This window comes from Panicum virgatum, chromosome 4N (assembly GCF_016808335.1).
Source record: "Panicum virgatum strain AP13 chromosome 4N, P.virgatum_v5, whole genome shotgun sequence".
Taxonomy (NCBI): domain Eukaryota; kingdom Viridiplantae; phylum Streptophyta; class Magnoliopsida; order Poales; family Poaceae; genus Panicum; species Panicum virgatum.
In genome coordinates, this window is record NC_053148.1 from 49,942,991 (window position 1) to 49,966,405 (window position 23,415).

At 44.3% G+C, this 23,415-nt stretch overlaps 4 protein-coding genes across 7 annotated transcripts; all 4 read right to left on the reverse strand.

Moving 5' to 3' along the window:
- Window positions 1–352: 352 nt before the first annotated feature.
- Window positions 353–1,565, reverse strand: LOC120668890 (NAC domain-containing protein 22-like). The gene has a single exon (XM_039948691.1). The coding sequence runs from the start codon at window positions 1,448–1,450 to the stop codon at window positions 596–598; it is 855 nt and encodes a 284-aa protein (XP_039804625.1). The 5' UTR covers window positions 1,451–1,565; the 3' UTR covers window positions 353–595.
- Window positions 1,566–3,939: 2,374 nt separating this feature from the next.
- Window positions 3,940–10,333, reverse strand: LOC120668891 (1,4-alpha-glucan-branching enzyme, chloroplastic/amyloplastic-like). The gene is made up of 14 exons (XM_039948693.1): window positions 10,045–10,333; window positions 9,913–9,981; window positions 8,877–9,084; window positions 8,693–8,762; window positions 8,091–8,357; window positions 7,080–7,986; window positions 6,697–6,813; window positions 6,530–6,592; window positions 5,920–6,027; window positions 5,301–5,402; window positions 5,031–5,098; window positions 4,852–4,933; window positions 4,622–4,738; window positions 3,940–4,522 (listed from the first exon to the last, which is right to left on the reverse strand). Exons 1-14 carry the CDS (start codon window positions 10,141–10,143, stop codon window positions 4,322–4,324), a joined length of 2,478 nt encoding a protein of 825 aa, XP_039804627.1. The 5' UTR covers window positions 10,144–10,333; the 3' UTR covers window positions 3,940–4,321.
- A 1,014-nt stretch (window positions 10,334–11,347) lies between these two features.
- LOC120668892 (protein LAZ1-like) lies at window positions 11,348–15,358 on the reverse strand. Of its 3 annotated transcripts, none has more exons than XR_005672622.1 (10): window positions 15,340–15,358; window positions 15,083–15,223; window positions 14,527–14,863; window positions 14,366–14,422; window positions 14,129–14,237; window positions 13,862–14,046; window positions 13,689–13,777; window positions 12,613–12,874; window positions 12,174–12,337; window positions 11,348–12,067 (listed from the first exon to the last, which is right to left on the reverse strand). XR_005672622.1 is itself a non-coding variant. In XM_039948694.1 (10 exons), the coding sequence occupies exons 3-10, from the start codon at window positions 14,674–14,676 to the stop codon at window positions 11,732–11,734; spliced, it is 1,440 nt and encodes a 479-aa protein (XP_039804628.1). In that variant the 5' UTR covers window positions 14,677–14,863; window positions 15,083–15,223; window positions 15,340–15,358; the 3' UTR covers window positions 11,348–11,731. The 3 variants fall into 3 exon arrangements, 2 of the variants coding, with proteins under 2 accessions (XP_039804628.1, XP_039804629.1); XM_039948694.1 differs by having other exon boundaries at window positions 12,174–12,425; XM_039948695.1 differs by having other exon boundaries at window positions 12,174–12,425; window positions 14,361–14,422.
- Window positions 15,359–19,072: 3,714 nt separating this feature from the next.
- On the reverse strand, window positions 19,073–22,120 carry LOC120668893 (cyclin-B2-2-like). 2 transcript variants are annotated; one of them, XM_039948697.1, is made up of 9 exons: window positions 21,976–22,120; window positions 21,102–21,278; window positions 20,842–21,016; window positions 20,606–20,743; window positions 20,436–20,525; window positions 20,185–20,331; window positions 19,940–20,080; window positions 19,647–19,825; window positions 19,073–19,560 (listed from the first exon to the last, which is right to left on the reverse strand). In XM_039948697.1, exons 1-9 carry the CDS (start codon window positions 21,981–21,983, stop codon window positions 19,416–19,418), a joined length of 1,200 nt encoding a protein of 399 aa, XP_039804631.1. In that variant the 5' UTR covers window positions 21,984–22,120; the 3' UTR covers window positions 19,073–19,415. The 2 variants fall into 2 exon arrangements, with proteins under 2 accessions (XP_039804631.1, XP_039804630.1); XM_039948696.1 differs by having other exon boundaries at window positions 19,940–20,038; window positions 20,110–20,331.
- Window positions 22,121–23,415: the final 1,295 nt, after the last annotated feature.

Below are 23,415 nucleotides of genomic sequence, written 5' to 3' on the forward strand. Positions count from 1 at the left end.
GTTTTTTTTGCCGTTTTGTGATGAAAAAAAGGCGAAGAGAAAAGAAGAATATGGGAGGAGAGAGCGACGTGGGCGTGGGACCCCATGTGAATCGGTCTGCACCTTGTGCGTATAGGGGCATCGGACGACTCACGTAGGTAGTTGGCAGATTGGACAGCTAAGATAAGGGGCGAAGCAGCTATGTGGAGTGTTCCTGGTGCCTGTGCACCAGGATAAATTTGTATTTTTCCACTAACTAATTTTATATTCATCTCATAATTCAAGAAAAATATATTAGTCCTTTGGGCAGTGCATCACGGTCAATTTAGCAGTGGCTGAAGAATGACCACAGAAGAGAAGGCAACATCGATCGTACTAAAGTTTTTCTCTTCCATTTAGTCTTTTTAGCTATGTGTATATAGAAGAGACATGGTACCATACTCATGAGCTATATATATACTGTATATATATAATGTTGGTAGCTACTATCTAATACACTCTGACTCCGTACACGCGGCGTATGTACGTAAAACCTACGTATACTAGTAGATCTCTGTGTGTGTAAGTAGAATATGACTATCAGCGGCGGCTATATGTGATGATCGATGGTTGATTATTACAAGTTGAGGACGCTGCTGGCGAAGTATGGCGACCAGCTCTCCATCCAGGGGCTCCGCAGCTGCGTCAGGAAGGGGTCCTGCATCACCCACTCCTGCTGCTGCTGCTGCTTCGCCACCTCCAGCTGCGGCAGGCTCAGCGTCGCCGGCCTCAGCACCGCCGTCGACTCGTCGGCCATCATAACCTCCTTCTTCATCATGATCTCATCCCCGTGTTGGGGTACACCGCCGCCCTGCGGGTGGTGGTCCGATGGCGACGAGGACATGGTGGAGTCGGCGGGCGAGCCGGCGGTGTCGGCCGACGGCGTGCACGCGGGGGAGGCGCGCGCGAGCTCCTCCATGGCCACCCGGTGCTCCAGCTCCTTGAGCGACACCGCCTTGCGGTAGATCTTGCACAGCACAATGTCCTCCTGCTGCTGATTTCCGGCGGCGTCGGGGAGGCGGTACTCGTTCATGACCCAGTCGGTCTTGGTGCCCCGCGGCGCGCGGCCCTCGTAGAAGACGAGCGTCTTCTTGTGGCCGATGAGGCGCTTGGGGTCGGCGGAGCAGCGCACGGCGCGGTCCGACCCCGTGGCCTTCCAGAAGCCGCGCTCCGTGGTGCGGCTGGGGCGGGCCTGCTGCTGCTTGCGGTGGTCGCGCGGCACGAAGAAGTACCACTCGCGCTCGCCGATGCGCGCCAGGCCCGGCAGCTCCCAGGGCTCGTGCCGGTACAGCTGCACCCTCGGGATGATGTCGAACTTGAGCTTCTTCCCCTCCGCCGCCTGCTTCAGGTAGAACTCCAGCAGCTCCTCCTCCGTCGGGTGGAACCGGAAACCCGGAAGCTCAAGCTCCGCCGCGCCGCGCCGCTGCTCCATATCTCCACTCTCTGATGATGATGTAGACGATCGAGCTGATGAGGGCCGGCCTGAGAGATCGAGCGACGAGGGAAGTGCTGGTTTCCCTATGCATATATAGGCCGGCTGCTGGTGCTAGGGGTTCGGAGAAGAGAACGACAGAGAGAGTGAGCGAGCGAGGAAAGTGTGTGGGTGATGCGCTCTGGTCTCTTTCCGGGTCTTCTCCAGCGTCACAGCTGACTTTTACTAGCTAACCTAACCAAATGGTGCTGCCTGGTATGTGTGTGTGGAAATTAAGATCGACTTGGAATATTCGTGATTGCGGGCTGCTTAGGGCTCATTAGACCAGTCTATCATCGCACAGTTATCAAGAATGGTGATAACACTCCTCATATCCCATGGAACTAACTCTCTCTTTTTTACTTATAAATGTTAGACTCTACCATATCAGCAAATTTGCTGACGTGCATGACATTTAATACTTATGACATTCCTATATATGATAGTCCTATTGATTGAGATTGGCCTTACTTGTTGACAACGTATCTAGTGCAAACCAAGGACTTCGTGCAAACTCGTGCAAACCTACTAAAAAAAGTTTCAAAAAATTCTAAAAAAAATCATGAATGTGCTTCTCAGCTTACCTCATCTATATATAAAATTTCATGGTAAAATTTACCCTGTTTGCTACTATCTAACATAATGGAAATGCTTTCACTTTTGCTGCACCATTTATTTTTTTTAAAGAATTTATTTGACCACCTTTCTTTTTTTTCTAAGTGGGTTTCGTTCGTACTCTCCTTGACATTAACATGATCAGGTCACATTTGAAATATCATTTTTTGCAAAAAAAAAAAGAAAAGAAATGCCGGAATTCTACAGGAATCATATGCACGGAGTAACAAGCATATATACGTACTCCTTCACTTTGTAGAGCTAGGCAGCTATACGTGTAGAATTCGTCCCTTTGATATCGATGGCTTTACTTTGACAGAAAGCTAGCGTACGTTGAAGTGGTAAACCCCCATGAAACGGTTTTTATTAAGTCCAGGACGCCCTCATGGACAGGGAGAATGCAAGCAAACCGACACCATTGGTTTCCACAAGATTGCGAGATGGATGGATGGATGCATGCATGTTTTGACAGTTGAATTCGTTGCGTGCACAGGTTTGTTAGTCGTACGTGGCCATGACTTCCCCGAGCAGGACATGGTGAGGTCCTCCTTCCTGATAGAACAATGACCTCCCCACATATCTCCAATCCCTCTCTCTTTTGTTTGCATTGTCTCTCTGAAAACCGCGTTGAATCGTTCCAAGTCCTGAAATGATTCTCCTTTTTTGACGAACCGATGGAACTACTTTCTAAGAAGGAATCATTGCAGAGAATTCAGCGGCGGCTGCTGCGCAAAAAGACTAATGGTTGGTTAAAGTGGCTGCATTTTTCAGGCACCTCACCATTCGCATGCAACTGTGGACCTGCTTGGACTATGCACGCCACTCACTAGCAATCTAGCATAGCATACAACCTTTTGCACTTGGATCAATTTGGGCCTTCATTCCTATATATGAACCAACCAGCCAACCTGTTTTGTGTTTGATGACAGAACTTGCATTCAGAAAATTACTTCAAATTTAATTTCATCCCAGGGGCCGGGAGAAAAAAATCTGGAGCGAGTTTGCAGTCATACCTAAACAACTTTCAAGTTCTTTTTCCTCCCTTTTCTTTAGTACCAGTAGGTCATGATGCAGTGACAGTAGTCATGCATAGAGCTCAAGTACTGATATATGCTGATTTAAAGCAAAACATGTACGTATTGCTTTCTTTCTTTTTGGTGTGCTTTAAAAGGAATAATAATACCATGAGCAAAGAAAGAGCAGCATGTCTGTATACGATACTAGTGTTTCTGAGTGTGACAAATGTGGACTTGTCTGGTGCTAGGAGACTGGAGACAGAAGATCGATGAGCCAGCTAGCTGTACCATATAAATCAAGAGAGCAAGACTTGGGAATGGAGTTGGATTATTGGAGCCATCCATCACATCCACGTCAATTATATTGGACCGGTTCTTCGATGCACAAGTCGTTGCTAGCTGTTACGGGTCCATAGATTTTGCTTCTGTCCGGAGAGTCAAGTCCATGGTTGCATTGCACTCCCTCCAGTGACATTCAGCCTCGCCCATCACCACAAACCAACACAAGCGGAGATCGGAGGATCCTCAGCTTCTTTGAAGCGGTCCAAGTCTTTCTTCTGTTCTATCCTCCGTTGAGAATGAAGACGAAGCTTCAATTGGTGGGTCAGTCACCTCAGTGCTCTCCCACATCATCTTGAGTGAGTTGGACGACCTGGAAGAAGAGGTCGTTAGTGATCCATCTTTTTGTTGCAAAGAGAAAATTTATGTATATTAATTATGAGAGAAGAAAAGAAACCTGTGTGACGTCTATGCTTGAGTGGAGCTGACCTGACCTGACCCGACCTATTTGAATCAAATGTGAACCAGACAGGGAACAAAGACTGAAGAAGCTTCCTACCTTCATTTTCTGTTTTAGACAGTGCTGTAGACTAGCAATACATGCTTCTATATCTGCACATCAACATCTTTATCAAGGCCGGCAGTACAAAGCACAACAAATCAAAGTTTTATTCTGGACCTCTTTACATACCGGACACTTTTAGCCAGGTGAAGACCATGGCCCCTCTGTATGGGAACACCATGTCTTCCCCCATTATTTTCACTCTCCGGACAACTATACAAACACTACTTGGTGATGACACCAGTTCGCTATGAGCTATAGACCAGGACAATTACATGGGCACCAGCAGCTAGTCCAGTAGAGCAGGACTATTATAAGGGCGCCAGCAGCCAGTCCAGTCCTGATCATGGACTTATGGCGTCATTTCGTACTTTTATCGGACGACTGACGCCCAAACTGCCTTCCCTTCTTGCTAGAAACATCCTCTGTCGATTCTCTTTCCTCATGCGCTTCTGTAGTAGCTGTAGGTGTTTTGAGGGGGGTTGCATCGACATCAATGATTTCTGGAGAAGTCTTTCCAGCACCAGTTGTCTCAGCCTCTTCATCCACACGGTAGTAAGCCTGGTGCCAAAATGTTCTGTCAGGTGCTGGTATTGCACTGTGACGGATAGCTTCTAGTTCATCAGTTCAGTCGAGAAGTAATTTATAAGTGAACATTACCACACAAGTGCGGGGTGGAGAAAGGACTTTGAATGAGTTTGGGCGGTTGTTGAAGTTTGTTTCAGGCACTCCTGGTACCCCTTCAGGCGACGTGAAGTGATCCACATCATGGCCAACCTGTGGCACAACATAGATTAATCTTGCAAACACAGCTGCCTGATACAGATCTGATGGCACCAATTACAGGAGGGGGAAGAAAACATTTTTCCAGCATCTATCACACTACTTACTCTTCCATGTCCACCAAAGACAAAAGCATCAGAATCCAGTGCTACTCTGTATTTCCCCGGCAAATCGCATCCAACTTTGTACCTGCATATTAGTTTTAAAGTGGAGACGAGAGTAAGCACGTTAGACAACAGGGAGAAAGGGGGATTTCAAAAGGCAAAGCCTGCAATGTATCACTTACCCATCATAAGTTTTCTTGGGATGAAAATTGAAAACAAAAACCAAATCTCCACGTTCGAATACAATAACCTGAAGGCAAGCACAAATAAATTGCAAAGGATCTTTTAAAAATCAAACTATTTGAATCAAATGGCTAGAGTTCACATTGCACTTTCCTAAATTACATATCGCCTTGATCAGTAAAATATAGCACAAGCTAGAGTTAATACTCTTCCTAAGAAAGAAACAAATGGTACAACACTCTCATACTAAGTATTTCTCAAGTCCTTACCTTTTTCTCCTCATTCATATCGCTTACAATCTGCTTTGGTGATGAAAGAAAGAAAAATTCCTCATCGAGCGCATTCATTGCTTGATCAAACGCATCCATGTACTGTTTAGCATTAAAGCAATGAGAAAAAATTGGTATGTTAGCTAGGATAAATTGAAAACTTGAACTGTAGAGAAATCAGACAGAATAGACATTCCGTTGGATATATAGTTTAACATGCGCTGTTAAAAAATAATTTCTATCAATAAAACAATCAATCATTGAGAAACATGTTCCTATGTCTGCAAAGTAAAGAAAATGTCATACCTATCAATCCACAGAAATTGTGTACTCAATAGTAGCAATACATAAGCGTCAACAAAGTAGTAGGTTTGCACAGGCCAAATATGATCGGTCTATTAAGTAACAAGTAATGGTTTGGTGAAGTTTGCTCTAGTAGGTATAACTTAAAAAAGTGTGCAAAAGTATAGTTGAAACCGAACATACTGTAGAAATGTAATATTAGTATGAAACTCACAATATTTAGCTAGTATTAGAGACAGTGATAAAAGGGGTAATGGTCAAAGTGGTGCCATAAAAACAAAAAAAAAACTATAAGGGTTGTATTAAAAAACATAACCTTGTACCGCAAGTGATCAGTGTCCACAAGGCTCCATTGACGTCTGCATTTATCATAGCTCCAGTTGTTCCCTTCTCTTGGAAAGTCGATCCATTCTGGGTGACCAAACTATAAGAGAATTGACATTAATTACAGAGCAACGCCACTAGAACTATGAATAAGAAGAAAGACATAAGAAATGAAATGCAGCTGCCCATTTTGTGCAACCAACTTCACTGAAGATTACATTCTCATGTGTAAAAGCTTAGCATATGAAAAACTCGTTTGTTTATTCCAGGATGGTGCAGATGCAAGACTTGATAACACCTGTGAAAGATGCTAGGGACACTCAAGCAGTTTTCTTCGAATATTGAAGGGTCAAATTTATCCCATGTTTGTACAAATATGTGGACAAGTCACAAGAGGATTACAAGCAATAAATATACCACATTTAATGTGCAAATACAAGCATTATTCAGATTTAACATTAATCATTCAAATGGCAATCAGGAAGTCGGGTTACTGAGAAAACAGAAAAAACCCTTAATGCTGAAATCTGACATCAATAAAGAGAAAGGGTACATGAAAGCTTTTATTGATGGTAAACATTTTTAATAGACCAAGGTTTTACCTCATTCCCCATAAAATTCAAGTAGCCATCACCTCCAAGAGCCATTGTGATGAAATGAATCATCTGGAGTGTTTAGAATACAGAAAGCAAATATATTAAGGGGGATGCAACACGTTCAAGAATCATATGTAGCCAAATTTAACCAAGTACTTGAGGAGAAACGGAACCTTTTGGAGTGCAATCCCACGATCAATGGTAGGTGAAGCCGGCTGCAAGTCTGACATGCCAGTGTACATTTCCTTGTCCATCAGAAGAAATGCTATAGTTTTGTCGCCAACGATAGACTGAAAGTTCGAAAGAAATTAATTTCCAGTAGAAGATAAACAAATCATATGTGAATGCGAATTCTTAGACATACTTAGGAGGGCCTGGTAAACTTCCAAGAATAATTAATGCAGTTACGAGCAATCAGGATGGAAATTCGATGATATAATACTCTGATTAAAATATTCAAAAGGTCATCACCCACATGTTTAGTTCTCTAACCCACAAGGAAATAAAATATTTAACCACATCCAACTATATTTCCTTATAATGTAATGCATGGTACCTGATCATGGCTCTCAGCATATGCAATGCATTTTTCAGTATATCTCCTGTTAGTCAAAGTATGCGCTATTTCACCCATTGACCACTCAGAGTCTTCTTTGTTCTTCAGGTAGTCAATCCATCTATCAGGGATAGCCATTGCCAGGCGATAATCAAACCCAACTCCACCTTCATCAACTGGCCGACAAAGGACTGGCATGCCTGAAACATCTTCAGCAACAACAGTTGCTTCTGGCAGGATTTTGTGCATTAAATGGTTTGCGAGCATCATGTAAACAACTGCATCCACATCTGTGTCCAAACTGAAATACTCCTTGTAATTTCCAGTAAATCCCACATTGATACCATGGTGATGATACAGCATTGATGTAACTCCATCAAATCGGAAGCCATCAAACATGAATTCATCCATCCAATATCTTAGGTTAGAAAGAAGAAACCTCAATACCTCCCAGTTAGCGTAGTTGAACAGACGGCTATCCCAAAGTTTATGATAGCCCCTATCTCCTGTATGAAAATAGGACTCTTGGGTACTTTGTCCAACATCATAGCCATTTAAACCATCTGTGACATTATTACTTGCATGGCTATGGACAACATCCATCAGAACTCGCAATCCCAAACTGTGTGCCTTATCAACAAGATATTTAAGGTCCTCTGGTGTGCCTGATCTGCTGCTAACTGCAAAGAAATTTGTCACATGATACCCAAACGAAGCATAATAAGAATGTTCCATAACTGCCATCAACTGAACTGTATTATAATTATTTGCTCGTATGCGTGGCAGCACATTGTCTGCAAATTCCCTATATGTGCTTACTGCTGGCTTTTCACCACTCATCCCCACATGGGCTTCATAGATACGTGGAGCATCAGGCTTTGAAGGCCGAGGGTGCTTAAACATGTATCTGCGAAAAAGAGGTAAAAGGTTTCATAATTTTTTCCATATATTTTTTGTTGGGCTACAATTATTGCTTAAGTTTACAATGTGGTTCGGAACAGTAGAAAAGACCTTTCAGAAGCAGGAGGATCCCAATGAACACCATCATAGGGAGCTCCAAATTTAGAGGCATCAACAGCTGCATAATGAATCCACGCAGGAATACGATCAGCCCATACTGCACCATGTCTAAAGCGAAATTTAACCCTGGAATTATGAGGGATGGCAGGTTTCCCTTTGACATGGTCAATTTTAATTGACCAAACACCAAATTGATCCTTCTCCATCTGGTGGTTTGCACCATTCCAGTCATTGAAGTCACCAATAAGCTGTGCCTCCCTACATCCATAAGTAAAAAAAAAATCTCCAAGTCAAATGTATCAATCTATTAAAATAGTGGAAACTACATTTTTTCCTTATAAAGAAAATAAGCATTAAATATCACAACAGCGGCAAGAAAATGGAAAGCATATTTTTAGCAAGACATGACACTCTAGCACAAGAGTGAAATCTCCATAGAGTTTTCTATTCGCAAACTTTGATTACTCTCCTGTGTTATAGCATTGTGTTTTGTTGTCTAATTGTTGTCAGACTGGTAATGTCATACTCCGCCAGTATATCATACACTAAAGAAAGGCGTTACAAGTATTTTCCACAACAGAATTAGAACTTACTGTGCAGCAGGTGCCCATTCACGATATACAGTTCCATCCTTGTTTGTATTGATCCCATACTTCAAATAGCCTGAAAAATATAGAATCAAGGAAGATTGATGATGCAAACAATGTAGTATTGTACACCATCAGAAAAGATGCTATAACTGCGTTGCACGTTCTGAATGCACGAGCTGAGCCTAACCTTTAGAAAATTCTTCAAGACTCCCCTCATTTTTCTCAATGGAACATTTCTGGTCCAGGTATCTTTTCATCCGGTAGCTGAAATGGTCCTTGAATTCCTCCAACTTGGGGTCCAGCTTATATATGGGAAGATGGTCGACATTGTCCTTGGAAGCTGCCATAGTTTTATCTTCTTGCACAGTCACGGCAGTGGCGAATTTGCTCTTGGCCTTGCAATGACCGATGAAAGTCAGATGCAGAATTACAGGAGAAATAGAAGCTAGTCCATGACAATGTTGTAATCGGCTGCTACATTAACCACAAAAGAGTATAACACTTTCTTTTTTATTCCTACATAATATATGATTATAATGGCAGAAGCAGACCAACCACAAAAAAGTAAAGAAACTTAATTGATGTCTGAGATCCACTTGATAAAACCCATGATTACAGGTACCAAAGCAGTAGAGTCTAGTCTCATCCCAATCCAAACCCATGATAACTGGCAACAAAGTAGTAGAGTCTAGTCTAGTCTCATCCCAATCCAAAACGTGTCCCAGTCGACAAATTCCAGAGTTTCTATCTAAGGTTCCGTTTGGATGTCGATATTGGAGAGCATGGTATTGAATTGGGTTCAATACCAAATCAGCCATGACATCGAAATGGGTATAATTCGAATTCTGTTGTTTGGATGACCATGATATTGGATTTTGGAATCATAAGAAGCAGTCAAATGCAATTCTTGTTTGGATGTATAAAACATGGAATTGAAAGAGGAGAAGGCCACAGGGGCGACATCGGCCGAGAAGAGAATGGGCGCCACTCCTCCTCCGACCTCCCATCCTGGCGAGGATGATGACGACGCCGTGCGGCCGGCGAAGCGCAGGGACGCGGCAGACGGGCGGAGTGGCGTGACGGCGCAGGGACGCAACGCACCGGAGGGATGGAGGGAGGGGCGGCGGCGCGACGACGTGCGGCCGGCGAAGCGCCGCGCGGCACGCCGGTCAGGGGCGGAGCAGGTACGCAATAAGAAATTCCAATCTGGGAAAAAGATTTACCTTTGCCGGCCCCGGTCGGCGAGCCTCGCGCTGGACAGACAATACACTCAAGCGCACATTGCCGCCACCCTGCGAGAACGAGCCGTCAGTTGAAAAACAAAAGCAGTAAATCGAGTAGCCCCAGGACCTCACCGCGATCCTTGGCGGCGCCGCTCGATCAGAAAGCGCGCGCGAGCGCCGCGCGGGCTGTAGAGGAGCGGGAGAGGAAGACGGCGACGTGATGCACAGCATTGCGGCGGCGATGGCGAGTGAGTCCCATCTTGTCAGCAGTGGGAGTTCCTCGAGCTTTATAGCGGGCGCCGGAGCTGGCTTGGCGTCTTCCCCCCTCCAACCTCTGCTCCCTCGCAATGAAGGCGTGATTTTTTTCTGGCTTTCTTCTCCGTCGCAATCTGCCGCGGCTGCCCAGCAGAACCAGAAGAAGCAGCCAAGGAAGAGGAGGCCATGGCACATGACATCAGGCAGATCTGTGGGCCCGCACGGGCCGGGCGCGCCACGTGGGCGGACACGAGCAGCCGCCAAGGAGCTTTTGGGCCGACTGGCCTTTGGGCCTGCGCTGGTCCCCCGTTCTCTCTCTCTCTCTCTTTGAGTGAAAAGAGACTTTTCTTCTCTCTTTTTTTTGTTCTTAAGCAAAAATACAAACAGACTAATTACGTTTCAACTTGGTGCAAGATGTTGGTTTGTGCAAGCAAGAAAATATCATCATTATTTCAACTCGATCGAAGCCCAAAAGAATCTTTTTTGTGTAGCTTTTCTAACAAATTAAAGCGGTCGGTGTCTAAAACGTACAGCTAAACGTAAAATCATCCGAATCAGACGAGCTGTGGCGGTTGTTAATCAGACAAAGTTGCCAGTGGTTTTTCGTGCACTGCATCGTTTCATCTTGCTTCTTTGAGTGTTTTTTTTTCAGTTCATAAACTGCGAACCAAATGGTCTTTTAAGGCCCTTTTTCCCCACTGATGGGGATGGGGATGAGGATGAGGACGTGGAAAATTAGATGATACAGTGCTTGCCCGTGTAATCCCATCATCTTTTTTTTAAAAGGGTGTAATCCCATCATCTGAAGGAACTTCCATCTCCATCCATTGTTGCAAAAGGAAAGAAAAGGTTTTCAGCTTTTTTCTGGTTGCGTCACACGAGCATAGAGTGATCACAGCCTGCCCTGGCCCTCAAAATCACACAATATTAGAATGAGCAGCAATGAAAGGACGTATCCAGTGCCGTAGGCTCCTGCACTGTGCGGGATCTAAGGGAAGTTATTAGCGGGAGGTCTTTCTCACACACCGTGCAATGTATAGAGGCCACCGCTCGAACCTGTGACCTCTTGGTTCACAGGCAGCAAGCACTACCACTTGCATCAGGCCGCCCTTTTTTAGAATGAGCAGCAATGAAATGGTAAAATACTCAAAGCACGAAACAAATAGAATGACAGGTCATCTTCTGCAGCCTAAACTTCGAGACATTTATTCTTCTTTGTGCAACTATTTCTAGCCAGTGCTTTACAAGTGAAGTGATGCCGTGGGAACTAGCTATGCTCCATAAGTTTATTCAGAGCAGGCACATGGCTTCCATCCAACACTTGCTCTAAGGAAGCCCGTATCTTAAATACATGATCAAGGCCTCAACAGCTGAAATGGTCAGCTCAAAAGAATCAACAGGCTGATTGCTCATCTCTATTAGCCGCACTACAACATCATGGCAGAGATCTCATTTTACACCTGAACCCTCTACGGACTGATGTACCTTTACTTGCACCTATCACCACAATCCAACTCTTGTGAGAGATTCATATTTTATCTCCACAGATTGCTCTTAGTAGTTGTCACTCCCTAGTAATCCATCTATGCCCTCGGATCTCATACCCACCTAAGCCATGATCGCTGCTCTCTCCGCCACTCTCTGCGTTCGTGTACCCTGATTTCCTGCGATGCCTTCGCGCTTTCTTCGGACCACTGTTGTCACTCAGGCTCCCATTCAGGAGAGGATCATCAATCCCGCTGATTACCCTGTTCAAGGATGTGGGAGAATTGATGCAGCTGTCATCATTTGTTTTCTTCTTTCCCTTTTCGTGCTTTTTGATGTTCTGGGATATCATGTGTAGCTTTTCATTGATTGGCTCCACAGCATGGTTCACAGTGAACTTCAAGTCATTCACAATCTGCCAGATTCGGTCAAATAAGATATTTTGGTTTAATTAGCATAGGTTTCGGGGGGGAACACAATTCAAGTAAACTGATGAAGGTAGTAGCAAATTGTTTCCTTACATATTCACCACCTCCAAGTACAACATCACGGACACTTTCTTTTATGGCAGTGGAACACCTCACGTGATCATCTGGCTGGGGAAGCCTCAACTTGGTTGGGCGCTCACTATCCTTGACTTCATCTGGATCTAGAGGGCAGTCGACTGAGGCATAGTCTCCAAGAACTGAAACATCTCCAACAAAACGATCATCCATTAGCTCGTATGGTTTTGCAGGGAAGACATACAGGTGGACAACAGAAGCAACACCCATCTGCATCGGAGTACAAAATACTTTGTTAGGGTTTACTTCAAAATGAATATTAAAAACGCAAATATGCATAAACATTGAGATAGAGAAAAGCCCTCTCCCAACTACAAGCAGTAAAGGTTCCCATATGATCACACATAAATGAATTCTTCAGTATCACAGAAGGTATCGAGCAAAGTACAACCACCACCTCTATGCAGATAATGAAGTCTTGAATACTTGACTTGAACTGCAACTCTTGAGCAATAGGACCTCTCCGCAAGCCCCAATTAAAGAGAAGTGCAATTGCTATACCTTGCCACCATGTTAAGAACACAATGGACTTGAATGTCAGAAACTTTGCAAGAGGCTTTATATGCGCTAACTCATCCTTTATCACGGCATAAAATTGAACAAGACAATATAAAGCCCATGACTGACTGAAATTGAGAACCACAGCCGTGTAAGAGTACCTGGTAGATAAGTAAATAGTTCAGTAATGGCAAGACAGTTTAACTTGTCCACCATCAAATGCACAAATAAGTTCACTGATGCAAACAGATGTCCAACAAAAGATAATGAGGCAGGGGAAAAGGAAGAAACAACAAAAAGCTTATAGTGCAGTAAGTGCGTGATTTAACACAGAAACCTGAGTTATTTATAGATGCATTCTAATACAGGATGGGGCATCCCCAAGACAAGGAGGGTCAGGCCCACCAAAAATTAAAAGCAAACACAAATTATAAACAAATCCAGCGGTATCAGATTGATGTATGCAAGCCATGAGTCATCTATCGTGACATGAAACACCAGATATCAGGATATTCAAGGCAGTAATGTGATAGGACGTGAAATCAAGCACATGATTCATCACACATGGCACATGGAAGTTGCAAGTCATAACCAATGTTCAAGAAAACGCTAGGCGCTAGGCAGGCACTAGCCTACTGACTAGAGCCTAGGAAGGTTAAACGTAGGTTAAACGTAGATGTTAGGCCTCCGTTTAGCATTTAATCTCGATTAAACGAAGTTTAATAACGTTTTTTTTTGAACCTTGGTCATAACTGGACTGGAGGTGCACCACACCTGAGTATATGATATAACATTATGATCCACATATGCATGCTGACTGTTTAAAGGAAAATGAGCATCAAAGCCTTTTTTAAAGACCAGCATTAAGGCATTTAAAATTGAAGAACTACCAACAATAATGGAACGGTAACAATATAGTGAAATGGGACAAGTCCACGATATGATTGATGAGCGAAAGAAACCAGCATCGCTTACCCACAGTTCAACTTAAACTCTCCTTCACAGTACACCCCAAAGGATTCAAGAATGACCGCAAGAATAGCACATATTGATTTTATTATCATCTGTTCCAGATCATGGAAAATGGATTAGTTCATATAACCAGGCACTGCAAAGTCAACAGGGGTGGAAAATAAAGAGCCACATACATATTGAACTAGCCCAAACTTGATGACCAAGTAGAACCATTCGCCTAGAGGCCATGGTTTGAGCATGTAGTTCATTGGAAAAGGATGGTGTACATATCGCTGTTCAGATGCTTGGCCTAAAAGTGGTGCATCAGAACCTGAACTGCCCTCCTTCTTCAGAAATTCAATCGTCCTATCTTCCCCACCTAGTATAATAAGTAATACTGCATAGTGAGGCCAAGATATGGACGATAAACTTGGAATGTAAAGTAACTGACAGAGAAGTACCTAAGCAAGCAACTAGATACCGCCCAAAACAGTACATAGCAAATGCCTCGTAGCCATCTCGAAGAATCTCGATATCAACACTTATTGATGGATTTACCAATGATATGTACTGCAAGAGTAGTCATAAAATGTTAAGCAGTATATAAAAATTGAATAGCTAGATGTTATCCTGACTTGGACTGCAAATGCAGTAGTAATCTGTTGGACAAACAACAAAGCAGCAACATAGCACCTTACCGACTCAACTGCATAGCAGGGCACCATGAGAATGACGCCGACAAGAAACTTCTGTTCCTGAAAGAAGTAAAGAACACAGGCACGGTGTGAAAATGTGTGAAAAGAAATGGCCAGGTGAAACACAGTTCCAACAATTCAAACATTGACAAATAATTCACAACCTCTGGGTTTTTGTAGGCTGACAGGTGATTGAACAGCAGGTACAGGGACAGTGAGAGTGAGATGATGACAAAAACGCCGGCGATAATTGTAGCCCAGAGAGGAAGCGCATTGCTACTGAGAAGAGAGAATGATTGTTCGGCCAACTCCATGGCCCTCTCTTCTCACAGCCCCCCTTGCCCGTTCTTCTCGGATTATGCTCCCTACGGAGCGAAATCTGTTCCAGGGTATGGTTCATAGAGGATCATAATTCACAACCCCCAATTGAGAGTGCAGTGCTTCCCCAATCTCCAGTGCCTAGAATCCTCTTCCTTCCACCTAATACTCGATGGTCTTTACCTGCAAGTACATAAATAAGAGATGAAGCAAAGATGAGGAGCCGGGGCCGGATACAGTATAGGGCATGGGTGTACACCAATAATTGTTGCAAAAAATCGAACTTTGTAGGTAAATACATGGTCAGATCCGAATATAAACAGCATACAGACATTAGCGTTTGGGGGATTGGATTTTACACAGCAGGAAGGGAAGGGAAGGGAAGGGAAGGGAAGGGCATACCTGCAGGATGCTCGTCGCCGGCGAAGACCTGGCCGAGGGCGGCGGCGCTCGCCCTGTCGTCGCCGCTGGGAAAGAAAGGCCGCGAGAGAGAAGGCGTGGAGCGGAGAAAGAAAAGGACACAAATGACACCGTCCCGGAAGGCTGTTTATTCATTTTTTATAGATAAAATTCAATTCAAACAGATACTGATTAAGTTCAGTTCAGAATGGTATTCATATTCGAATTCCAATATAAAAAAATGAGATTTTCCTGCCTACCAGTCGACTCGGTCAGGATTAGGATAGGAGTGGGCCTTGAGGTTTGATTTTCAGAAGATTAGGTGGCGGAATCATAGTTGTTAGGGAGACAGGGACGGCGATCTGTGACAAGGGCGAGTGGATTTTTGTCGAAAGCATGTGGTGTGGTGTTTCTGCTTTTGTTTCGGAGTCGCTGTCTGTCATGCCATGTCTCTCGCGTTCTCTGGGCCCTCTGATTCTGCTGTTTTTCTGTTAATTCTCCGGGCCCAATTCAAATAGGAGATTTGAATTGACATAATTTTTTGAATCTTTAACGAGAATTTAAACCGGAATTTCTATTTTTACTTGCTTTTAGCAGTACAACTCCTTGGAGCCGTAGATTTTAGGTTTAAGAATTGCAGAGCCTCTCTGTTGAGCCCCCGTCCCTTTTCCACAGCTCCTGTGTTCCTATTTGCAAATCAGAGGAAAGTTTGGGCTTTTGATTTTTTGTGTACTGAATACTACCCAAAAAACTTATCTATTTTGGGCATTTCTATTCCAACTAGAAGTTTCATGAACAGTACAGAAGGCACAAGTCATTTTATCAGCACATGGATAATTTTTTTAAGAAGAAGAAATGACGAGTGTCTGTAACTTGGAACAGCTCACAGGTCAAATCTTTAGTTTGTAAGGTCCCATTTGGATTCACCCAGCTAATTCATTAGCTGATTGGCTGGAATTAGCTAGGTTCAGCCAGCTAATTTGATCATTGTTATTTAGTTTATTAGAAGAGGTTTAGCTACATATTAGCTGGTTCCGTTTGGATCCACTATCACTAGAATTAGCTAACTACCAAAATAGCCGGTGGATCCAAACAGACACTAAGCAATGGAGACCGTCACAAGTTCAGGTCAAATCTCAAATATCTTGATGATTATTTTGCGAGCTCAAATCTTCTCCCAAAAATCGCGTATCGGATTACTTTGTGCCACTTGTCCCCTTGACAATGTGTAGCTCATGGCACGACTCATGAACAAGTGGGGCCCAGAAAGTTCTGAATTAGGTTAACTAGGCTTATTTTGTTTCGAAAGAAAAGACGTTACCACTGCTTCCTTTTTAAGGGGTTCCTATGCTACGACACTGCAAATTTAACCAACCAAATTCTGCTCACGACATTTGGATATGCTCTCACGTCAGCTTCAGCACGAACGTTGGCCTCAATATCAAGAGTCACATATTAGTTTGTGTCAATCTACCGCACAATTTGCCGAAATCCAATCATGAACCAGTCTCTTTAGGGTTCTTATATTAGGCTGATTTCCGATTACATACAGTTTTAATAGGCCGCTAAAATTAATAAGCTGCTACACTGGTGCCACTTAAGGTCACCAAAAAACAATGAGTAAATTACTTGTTAAATAAATTATGATCTGCATAAATCATTCTGCTTTAAAACAATTTTTCCTCCCAGATAATATGTTGGTAAATATTCTTTAGCGACAAAAGGTAACTAACCTAGCCAAGATATCATAGGAACCAAAACCAATAGATACATGAATGCCTACTGCTAGCGTCTTGGTAATAACCAGATCTAGTAGGAATTATACTGCAGCTGGAACAGCTCATAAAGTCAAACCTTCAATTTTTAAGCAATGGAAGACCCCCACAAGTCACAAGTGCAGATTAAAATTTTTTCTTTCTCGTGGTTTGTTTTGCTACTTCAAGTCTTATTAGACAATCATATAGTAGCAAGTAGATTATTTGTTTGCCTTGATAGAGCTAGCTACAAGTTCAGTTTAAAACTTTAGACTCTCTATGCCACCACAAATTTAGAGTTTTAGACCTTTAGGCATGTTTCACAATGCTAAGTGTTGCTTACGGATATAAGCTTCAGAAACTCCTATTCCAAGTTGCAGATAGCACTTCATCCTAAAAAGCATTACTCGATGCATCAAAAGTTTAGAGCATAGAGAAATGCAGTAACAAAAAGCACAACGTGGAGATAAAATATAGCTGATGCCAGCAGAAGCAAAATTCTGATAAAATGCAAGGGCCTAGGACAAGAGTTTCTGACCTTAAAATAATGCCATCTAAAATGAGAAACATGCTTATTACTTAAGATCAGGGTAGCATGAACAGAAGGAAAATGACAAAACATAGAACAATCCTGTCATGCTTCAAGGGTAACACCATAATAGTACTGTGCACATAGCTGAAATCAAAGATCAGGAACAAATGAGCATTAGACAACGCTAATATTCCATGCATCATCAACTTTTCTGGAGGATGATAACTGTGTTGCAAGTGAACGACGATATATAAAAACATTAGCAAATATGCCGCTATACAGATCTGTAACACTAGAAACATGAACATCGATAGTGCATTAAGAACTGCCCACACCGTTTGCTGCAAATCTGAGCTAAGAGTAAAGAAAAGGGTTTTTTTTTCTACAGCACACCACCAAAATGTAATTTTGTGGGCAGCACATCCCACTCTTCAATTTAGTCTGGAGCACACCACGAAAACACAAATTTGTATGCAGCACATCCTTTCTATTAAAAAATACATTTTTTAACTGGATAGGCGAGAGGGAACGGTAAAAAGACTAAAATGCCCTTGCTGCGGGTCCCACGTCCACGTGTCATCTCCCTCTCCATCCTCCCTCCCTCCCCTTCTGCGCGGCCGCCGCCAGCCCGTACCCTGCCCTGCCCCGCGCTGTGCCATGGCCACACGCTGCTCGTCGTCGTCGTCTGGCTCGTGCTCGCCGCCACCGCCGCCGCCGCGCACATGGAGGCCACCGTCTTGCTGGGCTTCCTAGGCTCCGCGTGACGAGCGGGTGCAGGCGGATGGAGCTGGGTGGGCACGGACGGCAGTGCGGTCGCCGGCTCCGCGCGACGGGCGGCCCGTCGCGTGCTCAACGCGGACGCGCGCGCGACGGCCGGCGCGGTCGTCGTGGGCACCGGGCGGAGGCGTGGCGCGGTGGCCGGCAATGGGGGAGGGAGGAGGCCCCTTGCCGCTCCAGAAAAGCCTCGGGGAGGGGGAGACGGCGGAGGAAGCAGGGAACTGGCGGCGCGAGGGAGAGAGGGAGGAGGGCTCGCCGGCGCCTGGATCTGGTGAGGGAGGAGGGAGGAGGGCTCGCCGCCGCCGCCAGCACCCTCGCCCCCGCGCTGCTCCGCCTTGGCGCCACCTCCGGATCCGAGGACTCTGAGCTCGAGGTCGCCGCTGCCGCTCCGTCTCGGCGCGGCCGACCTCGCGCCGTCCTGCGGCGGCCACGCATGCCGCGGCGGCCTTGCGGGCACGGGCCTCGAGCACCACCAGCGTTGTGCCTCACCGGAGTAGAGGAGCTCGCGGCTTGCGGCCACGGCGCCACACCTCCGCCCGGTGTCGCGGACGCGGAAGGGGCGGCCGCGGGAGGCCTCCATGACGAGGCGGAAGGGGAGGGAGGGAGGATGGAGAGGGAGATGACATGTGGGACCCCCAGCAAGGGCACTTTAGTCTTTTTACCATTCCCTCTCTCCTATCCGGTTAAAAAATGTATTTTTTAATAGAAAGGATGTGCTGCATACAAATTTGTGTTTTGGTGGTGTGCTCCAGACTAAATTAAAGAGTGGGATGTGCTGCCCACAAAATCACGTTTTGGTGGTGCTGTAGACAAAAAACCCTAAAGAAAATGGAGTTTTTGCTCTGAAGATAAGCGCATGTTTGCTACAGCAGATCAAGATAAGCACGGCACATAACAATGAGATGCTACAGCAGGATGAGATGCTATAGCAAAAGGAACAATTTCAGTAGATCCACTTATAACCACTAGGCCATGCTGGAAATTCAATCAATGTTTATTTTTAGATTGAAGAGGTGTCACATGAACAAAGAATAATACTAAAGATACAATTGTACGAATTGAATTCCAATGGATATAATTGGGAAAAAAAACTAAACAACACAAACCAATTTTTCAGCAACGTTAATATATTGAACTCACACAATACACCAACCCAGTCCACCAAATGGTTGCTGCAACAGTTGTTGCATTTATGTGGATCCCACTCTGTAATTTAGTTGAAGCAGCCAATGGAAGTAGTTAGAGTGTGTATAACCAGCCAATTAGTTCTAGCTTAGGCTCTTGCATCCAGCAAGAATGTGGCAGGTTCTGATTTTGCAGCACAGCCATACCTAAATGTGCTGTACTTTCTATGGACCGCAGTAAGTTTTCCATGAGCTGCTCTTTGGTGCAGTTCAACCATCATCCTAGAGCAATCCCTGCAGCATAAATGGACCATGTAATTATAAGCATATATGAAATGGTATGCCTTTTGGAATATAAAGAGTAGAGAGGTAATAACTACATTAGTTGTTCTTCTGAATATTTTGTGTGCAGCTCACAGCATTTATTCCAGGATTTGAACCCATTTATCGTGCATTGAGCTGTGTAGATGGCAGAAGCTGCTAGCATCGATGGGCAGAACTTGAGCATCTCGTATTCAACAAGGCTAAGCTCGATCATGAAGAATGATAGGAGCTCGAGCTGTCCAGTAATATATAATTTTTTTTTTGTCAGAGTGCATGTACTTATACAGCAAAGATATAGCTTATTACATGATCCATCTACGACAAACAAAAGTATGTACCGGTATCTTACCTTCTTTTCTGCTTGTGCTGCCTTTAAGAACCTTCTCATAAAACAGTATGGAGTCGGCACCGACATATTGAACTTAAGTGTGTTCACTATCCTTCTCTCCTGCAGACATGTCAATGTCATTTCTCTGTTTTTTTTTTTGCACTGAAAATGAAGATGCAAAGCATTTTTACCATTTCAAGAATATCAGCCCTTGTGTAGGCACGATCGCAGATTAAGATAAGATCTTCCACCACTGGTACGCTCACCTCTTCATACTTGCACGCAAGCAACATAGCAGTTACACCAACTAGCTGAAGCTTCTTCCGCACCACATTTTCAAGTGCCAAAAATCTATCTATGATGTTCACATTGAGGAAAAGGGTCTCTTCTAACAGCTCCAATTTGTAGTGTACCTGCATATCAATAACAGAAAACAAAAGGCATTAAATGTTAAGGTTTTACAGAGTATATGCATAATACTAAACTGAATGCTTGCCAGTTTGCTTAAAATTATCACCTCTATCAGCCAGTCAATTAGTATGCGACGCATATTCTCATTTATATCAGTTTGGCTTGACATGTAATTTGTAGGGGTACAGCTTGAACCCTATGTATACAGAATGTTGGAATGAGATCGCACATGGTAACAACAGGGTAATTGCAAATAACTTCACTTCCGGATTCTACCTCGGTTCTTCTGTAAAATCTGTAAATTTCATCAACATATTCAACCACAGCCAGGGAATTTCCTACATCGCAACTGTCAATATCAGGTGCTGCCTCCTCAATATCTTCCATCTCTATCTCTTTCAGTTTGCAGCTCATCTGAAATGACTTGTATTAGTAATAATTTTCAAATCAACAATCTTTTATGCTTACAAAAGGCAAAAGAGTGAACTAGGAATATGTGATGGTTGATTTACCGCCTCATTCATCTCAGACAGCATAGGCTGGGGGATGTCATCATCAGCCATCTTGGTGCTTTCCATATCTGCACATGTGTGAAATGCTGCATCTGTGTTGCGTTTCTGCCTCGTGACTGGACGATGTCCGACAAAACCAGCTTGATCCTTGGCATTTACAGCAGCAATTGGTTTCCTGAAGCATGGAAAGGAATGTAGTTGAGCAATTAGAGGTTCATGCAAGCTAAGAGTCAAATTTTGGGCGCAGCTCGGAGGCTTACTCTGAGAGACCCCTCTTGCTAACAGCCAAGTGCTGGTGAGGGCCTCCAATGATGTTATTGATGTCGCTCAGGGCCCTCCGGTTGGTGTTGGCCATCTCTGGCCCAAACTTGACGCCCTCCATGGCAGCACCTTGGTGGTAGTTTTCAGATCTCAGATTCTCCATCGCTGGGGAACTACTGCAGCAAGAAAGTCAAACCGAATTGTGCATCAGAATCGAAGCATCAAGGACCATCTTTGTTGTCATGAGTCGTGACCCGAAAACATCCAAGAGGCACACGGATCTGCAAAAGGCGATGCCTTTTGGTTTGAATATCTCGTTACACTCCATCGTACGTCAGAAACAACGACGCGAATTTGGCAGGTAGCCAGGTCAAGAAATACATTAAAACGTCGAGAATTCCATATCAGGGAGTAAAAAAAGATCCTGATGGTAAGCTACTGATATGGTTCAGTAGCTGGAGAGAAGCAAGCAATCCCCGCTCAGAGAAAGAGCAAAATAAAGAACTTTGAGAAATTCGTGGCTAGAGCTTGCTTTCCGAAAACAGCAGGCCAATTTCTTGGCGTTCTTTGACGGAATTCAAAGAGCGGAGAAGATCCAGGGGAAACGCCGGGGCGAGGATCCCATCACGAGTAGATCCGCTGCGCTCCCAACAGGCACCACGGATTGAGAAGAATCCTAGCTACGAGTCGTGATGTAATCGTTTATTTTCAGCTTATATTCTCCCTGAATTACTCCATCTAACCGGAGATCCAAGGGAGAACGTAGCTCAAGAACCCAAACCCAACGCAAGACAAGCCTATGAAACGATTGGAACGTATGCCAATATCTTTGCCAATGGCGGACGGAGGAGAAAGAGAAATCGCCTCACGGACCTTAGCATTCGTCGTTGCGGAGCGGGAGACGAGAAGACTAGCTTGACCTCTCCCTCCGGGTTGTGGACTTGTGGCGATGGGGAGGAGGAGCGGAGGAGAGAGACGAGACACGGGAGAGATAAAATAGGGGGAGAAGAGAAGAGGGTGTGGCCGACCCCAAAAGGGAAAGGGGTGGCCCGACCTGTTTAAACGCAACGGTCGTGCGACCTCCACCGCCGGATGGGATCTGGACGGCGTCCGAGCTGTGGGGCGGACTCAACAGCTATGGCCACCCAACGCAATCCAACCCGGGCATGTGCTTGCCCTTTCAAAATAAAGACACTTATTGCAAGTCTTGATGAGCCAGCAAGGACTTCAAGACCTGATTAGGGATAGATCAGTCTGAGGCAGTCAGCTTTGAGTATCCATCCATCTAGTAGGTTTAGTCAGCTCCGGGGAACTTTTAAGATCTAGGTATGTTTGGCATGGCTCAAAACAAGCTTGATAATTGTTTTTAAAGTTATTTAACCGATTTTGAATAGTTGAGAGCTAGAATATTCAGTTTTGTAGTTCAAAAAGTGAAGTATTCCACCTTAAGAGTTTAGAGGGTTATCTAGACTTTTTCCATGCTGATGCTGACAATCGTATCAATGGGTGATCCCACCTAGGTGGCGGAGGTAGGCTAAGAAGAATAAGAGCATGAAGAGCGCGACGATGGTCCCAACGAAGAGGAGCGACGTGGTGAGGCTGAACTTGCCCCCTCCTCCGCCTTGGCGGTGAGAACACGCTAGAGACGGTAGCTCGAGCGGCGAGTGCAAGGCGTATTGCGACGAGGCCGGGCGAGCAACGCCGAGCATGAGGACAAGCGCCCGGAGAAATGTGCGACCGCGGTGCGGCTAGGTGGTGCCCAGCTAAGGGGCCGGTGGAAGAAGATGACAAGTGTTGGGTTCTTCGCTTCTTTACAACCCAAGCAAAATGCATACACGAAGGTGGCACTAAGTAAAACAGCAAAATTTCGCCATCATGTAAACACATGTCGAGTACAGGTTGGTTGGGGGGTATTTATAACCCAAACCTTTGTTATATAATTGTCACACCCTGAAATTTTTGAATTTCAGGATGTGATTAAAATTAAAAATAAAACAACAATTTTCTCAAAATTTTAAAATTTTCTCAACATTTATTTTTCTTCACAGAGAATTTAGTGTAAAAGAAAATAAATATTGGTTGTTTTTCAAATTAAATGATGTTGTTCTTCTGGTGATGCATTCATGTCACATGCATAGTGTTGTTGAGTGTGAAAACCTTTCAAAACGTGTTCTATCATCAAAAATTCTTCCCGAGAATTTTCCGGATTTTTCTGGATTCTTTTCCCATTTTCCCTAGAGCAAACTCTAATTTTTAGAGGCTCTTCCAAATCTTCTCATGAGCTCCAAATATTTTATTTGAGTTCGTTAGGTC

Coding starts and splice junctions, on each gene's coding strand:
- LOC120668892 (XM_039948694.1), bottom strand. CDS start 14,676: ATGGAGTTGGCCGAACAATCATTCTCTCTTCTCAGTAGCAATGCGCTT. Junction 13,778..13,861: donor AGTTTGGGCTAGTTCAATAT/GTATGTGGCTCT, acceptor GATCTGGAACAG/ATGATAATAAAATCAATATG. Junction 12,426..12,612: donor ACTTCATTATCTGCATAGAG/GTGGTGGTTGTA, acceptor ACTCCGATGCAG/ATGGGTGTTGCTTCTGTTGT.
- LOC120668891 (XM_039948693.1), bottom strand. CDS start 10,143: ATGCTGTGCATCACGTCGCCGTCTTCCTCTCCCGCTCCTCTACAGCCC. Junction 9,085..9,912: donor GCCGACCGGGGCCGGCAAAG/GTAAATCTTTTT, acceptor GGTCATTGCAAG/GCCAAGAGCAAATTCGCCAC. Junction 4,739..4,851: donor TCTTTGGTGGACATGGAAGA/GTAAGTAGTGTG, acceptor GTTGTGCCACAG/GTTGGCCATGATGTGGATCA.
- LOC120668890 (XM_039948691.1), bottom strand. CDS start 1,450: ATGGAGCAGCGGCGCGGCGCGGCGGAGCTTGAGCTTCCGGGTTTCCGG.
- LOC120668893 (XM_039948696.1), bottom strand. Junction 20,039..20,109: donor GGGCTGATATTCTTGAAATG/GTAAAAATGCTT, acceptor ACATGTCTGCAG/GAGAGAAGGATAGTGAACAC. Junction 19,826..19,939: donor CAGCACAAGCAGAAAAGAAG/GTAAGATACCGG, acceptor ATTACTGGACAG/CTCGAGCTCCTATCATTCTT.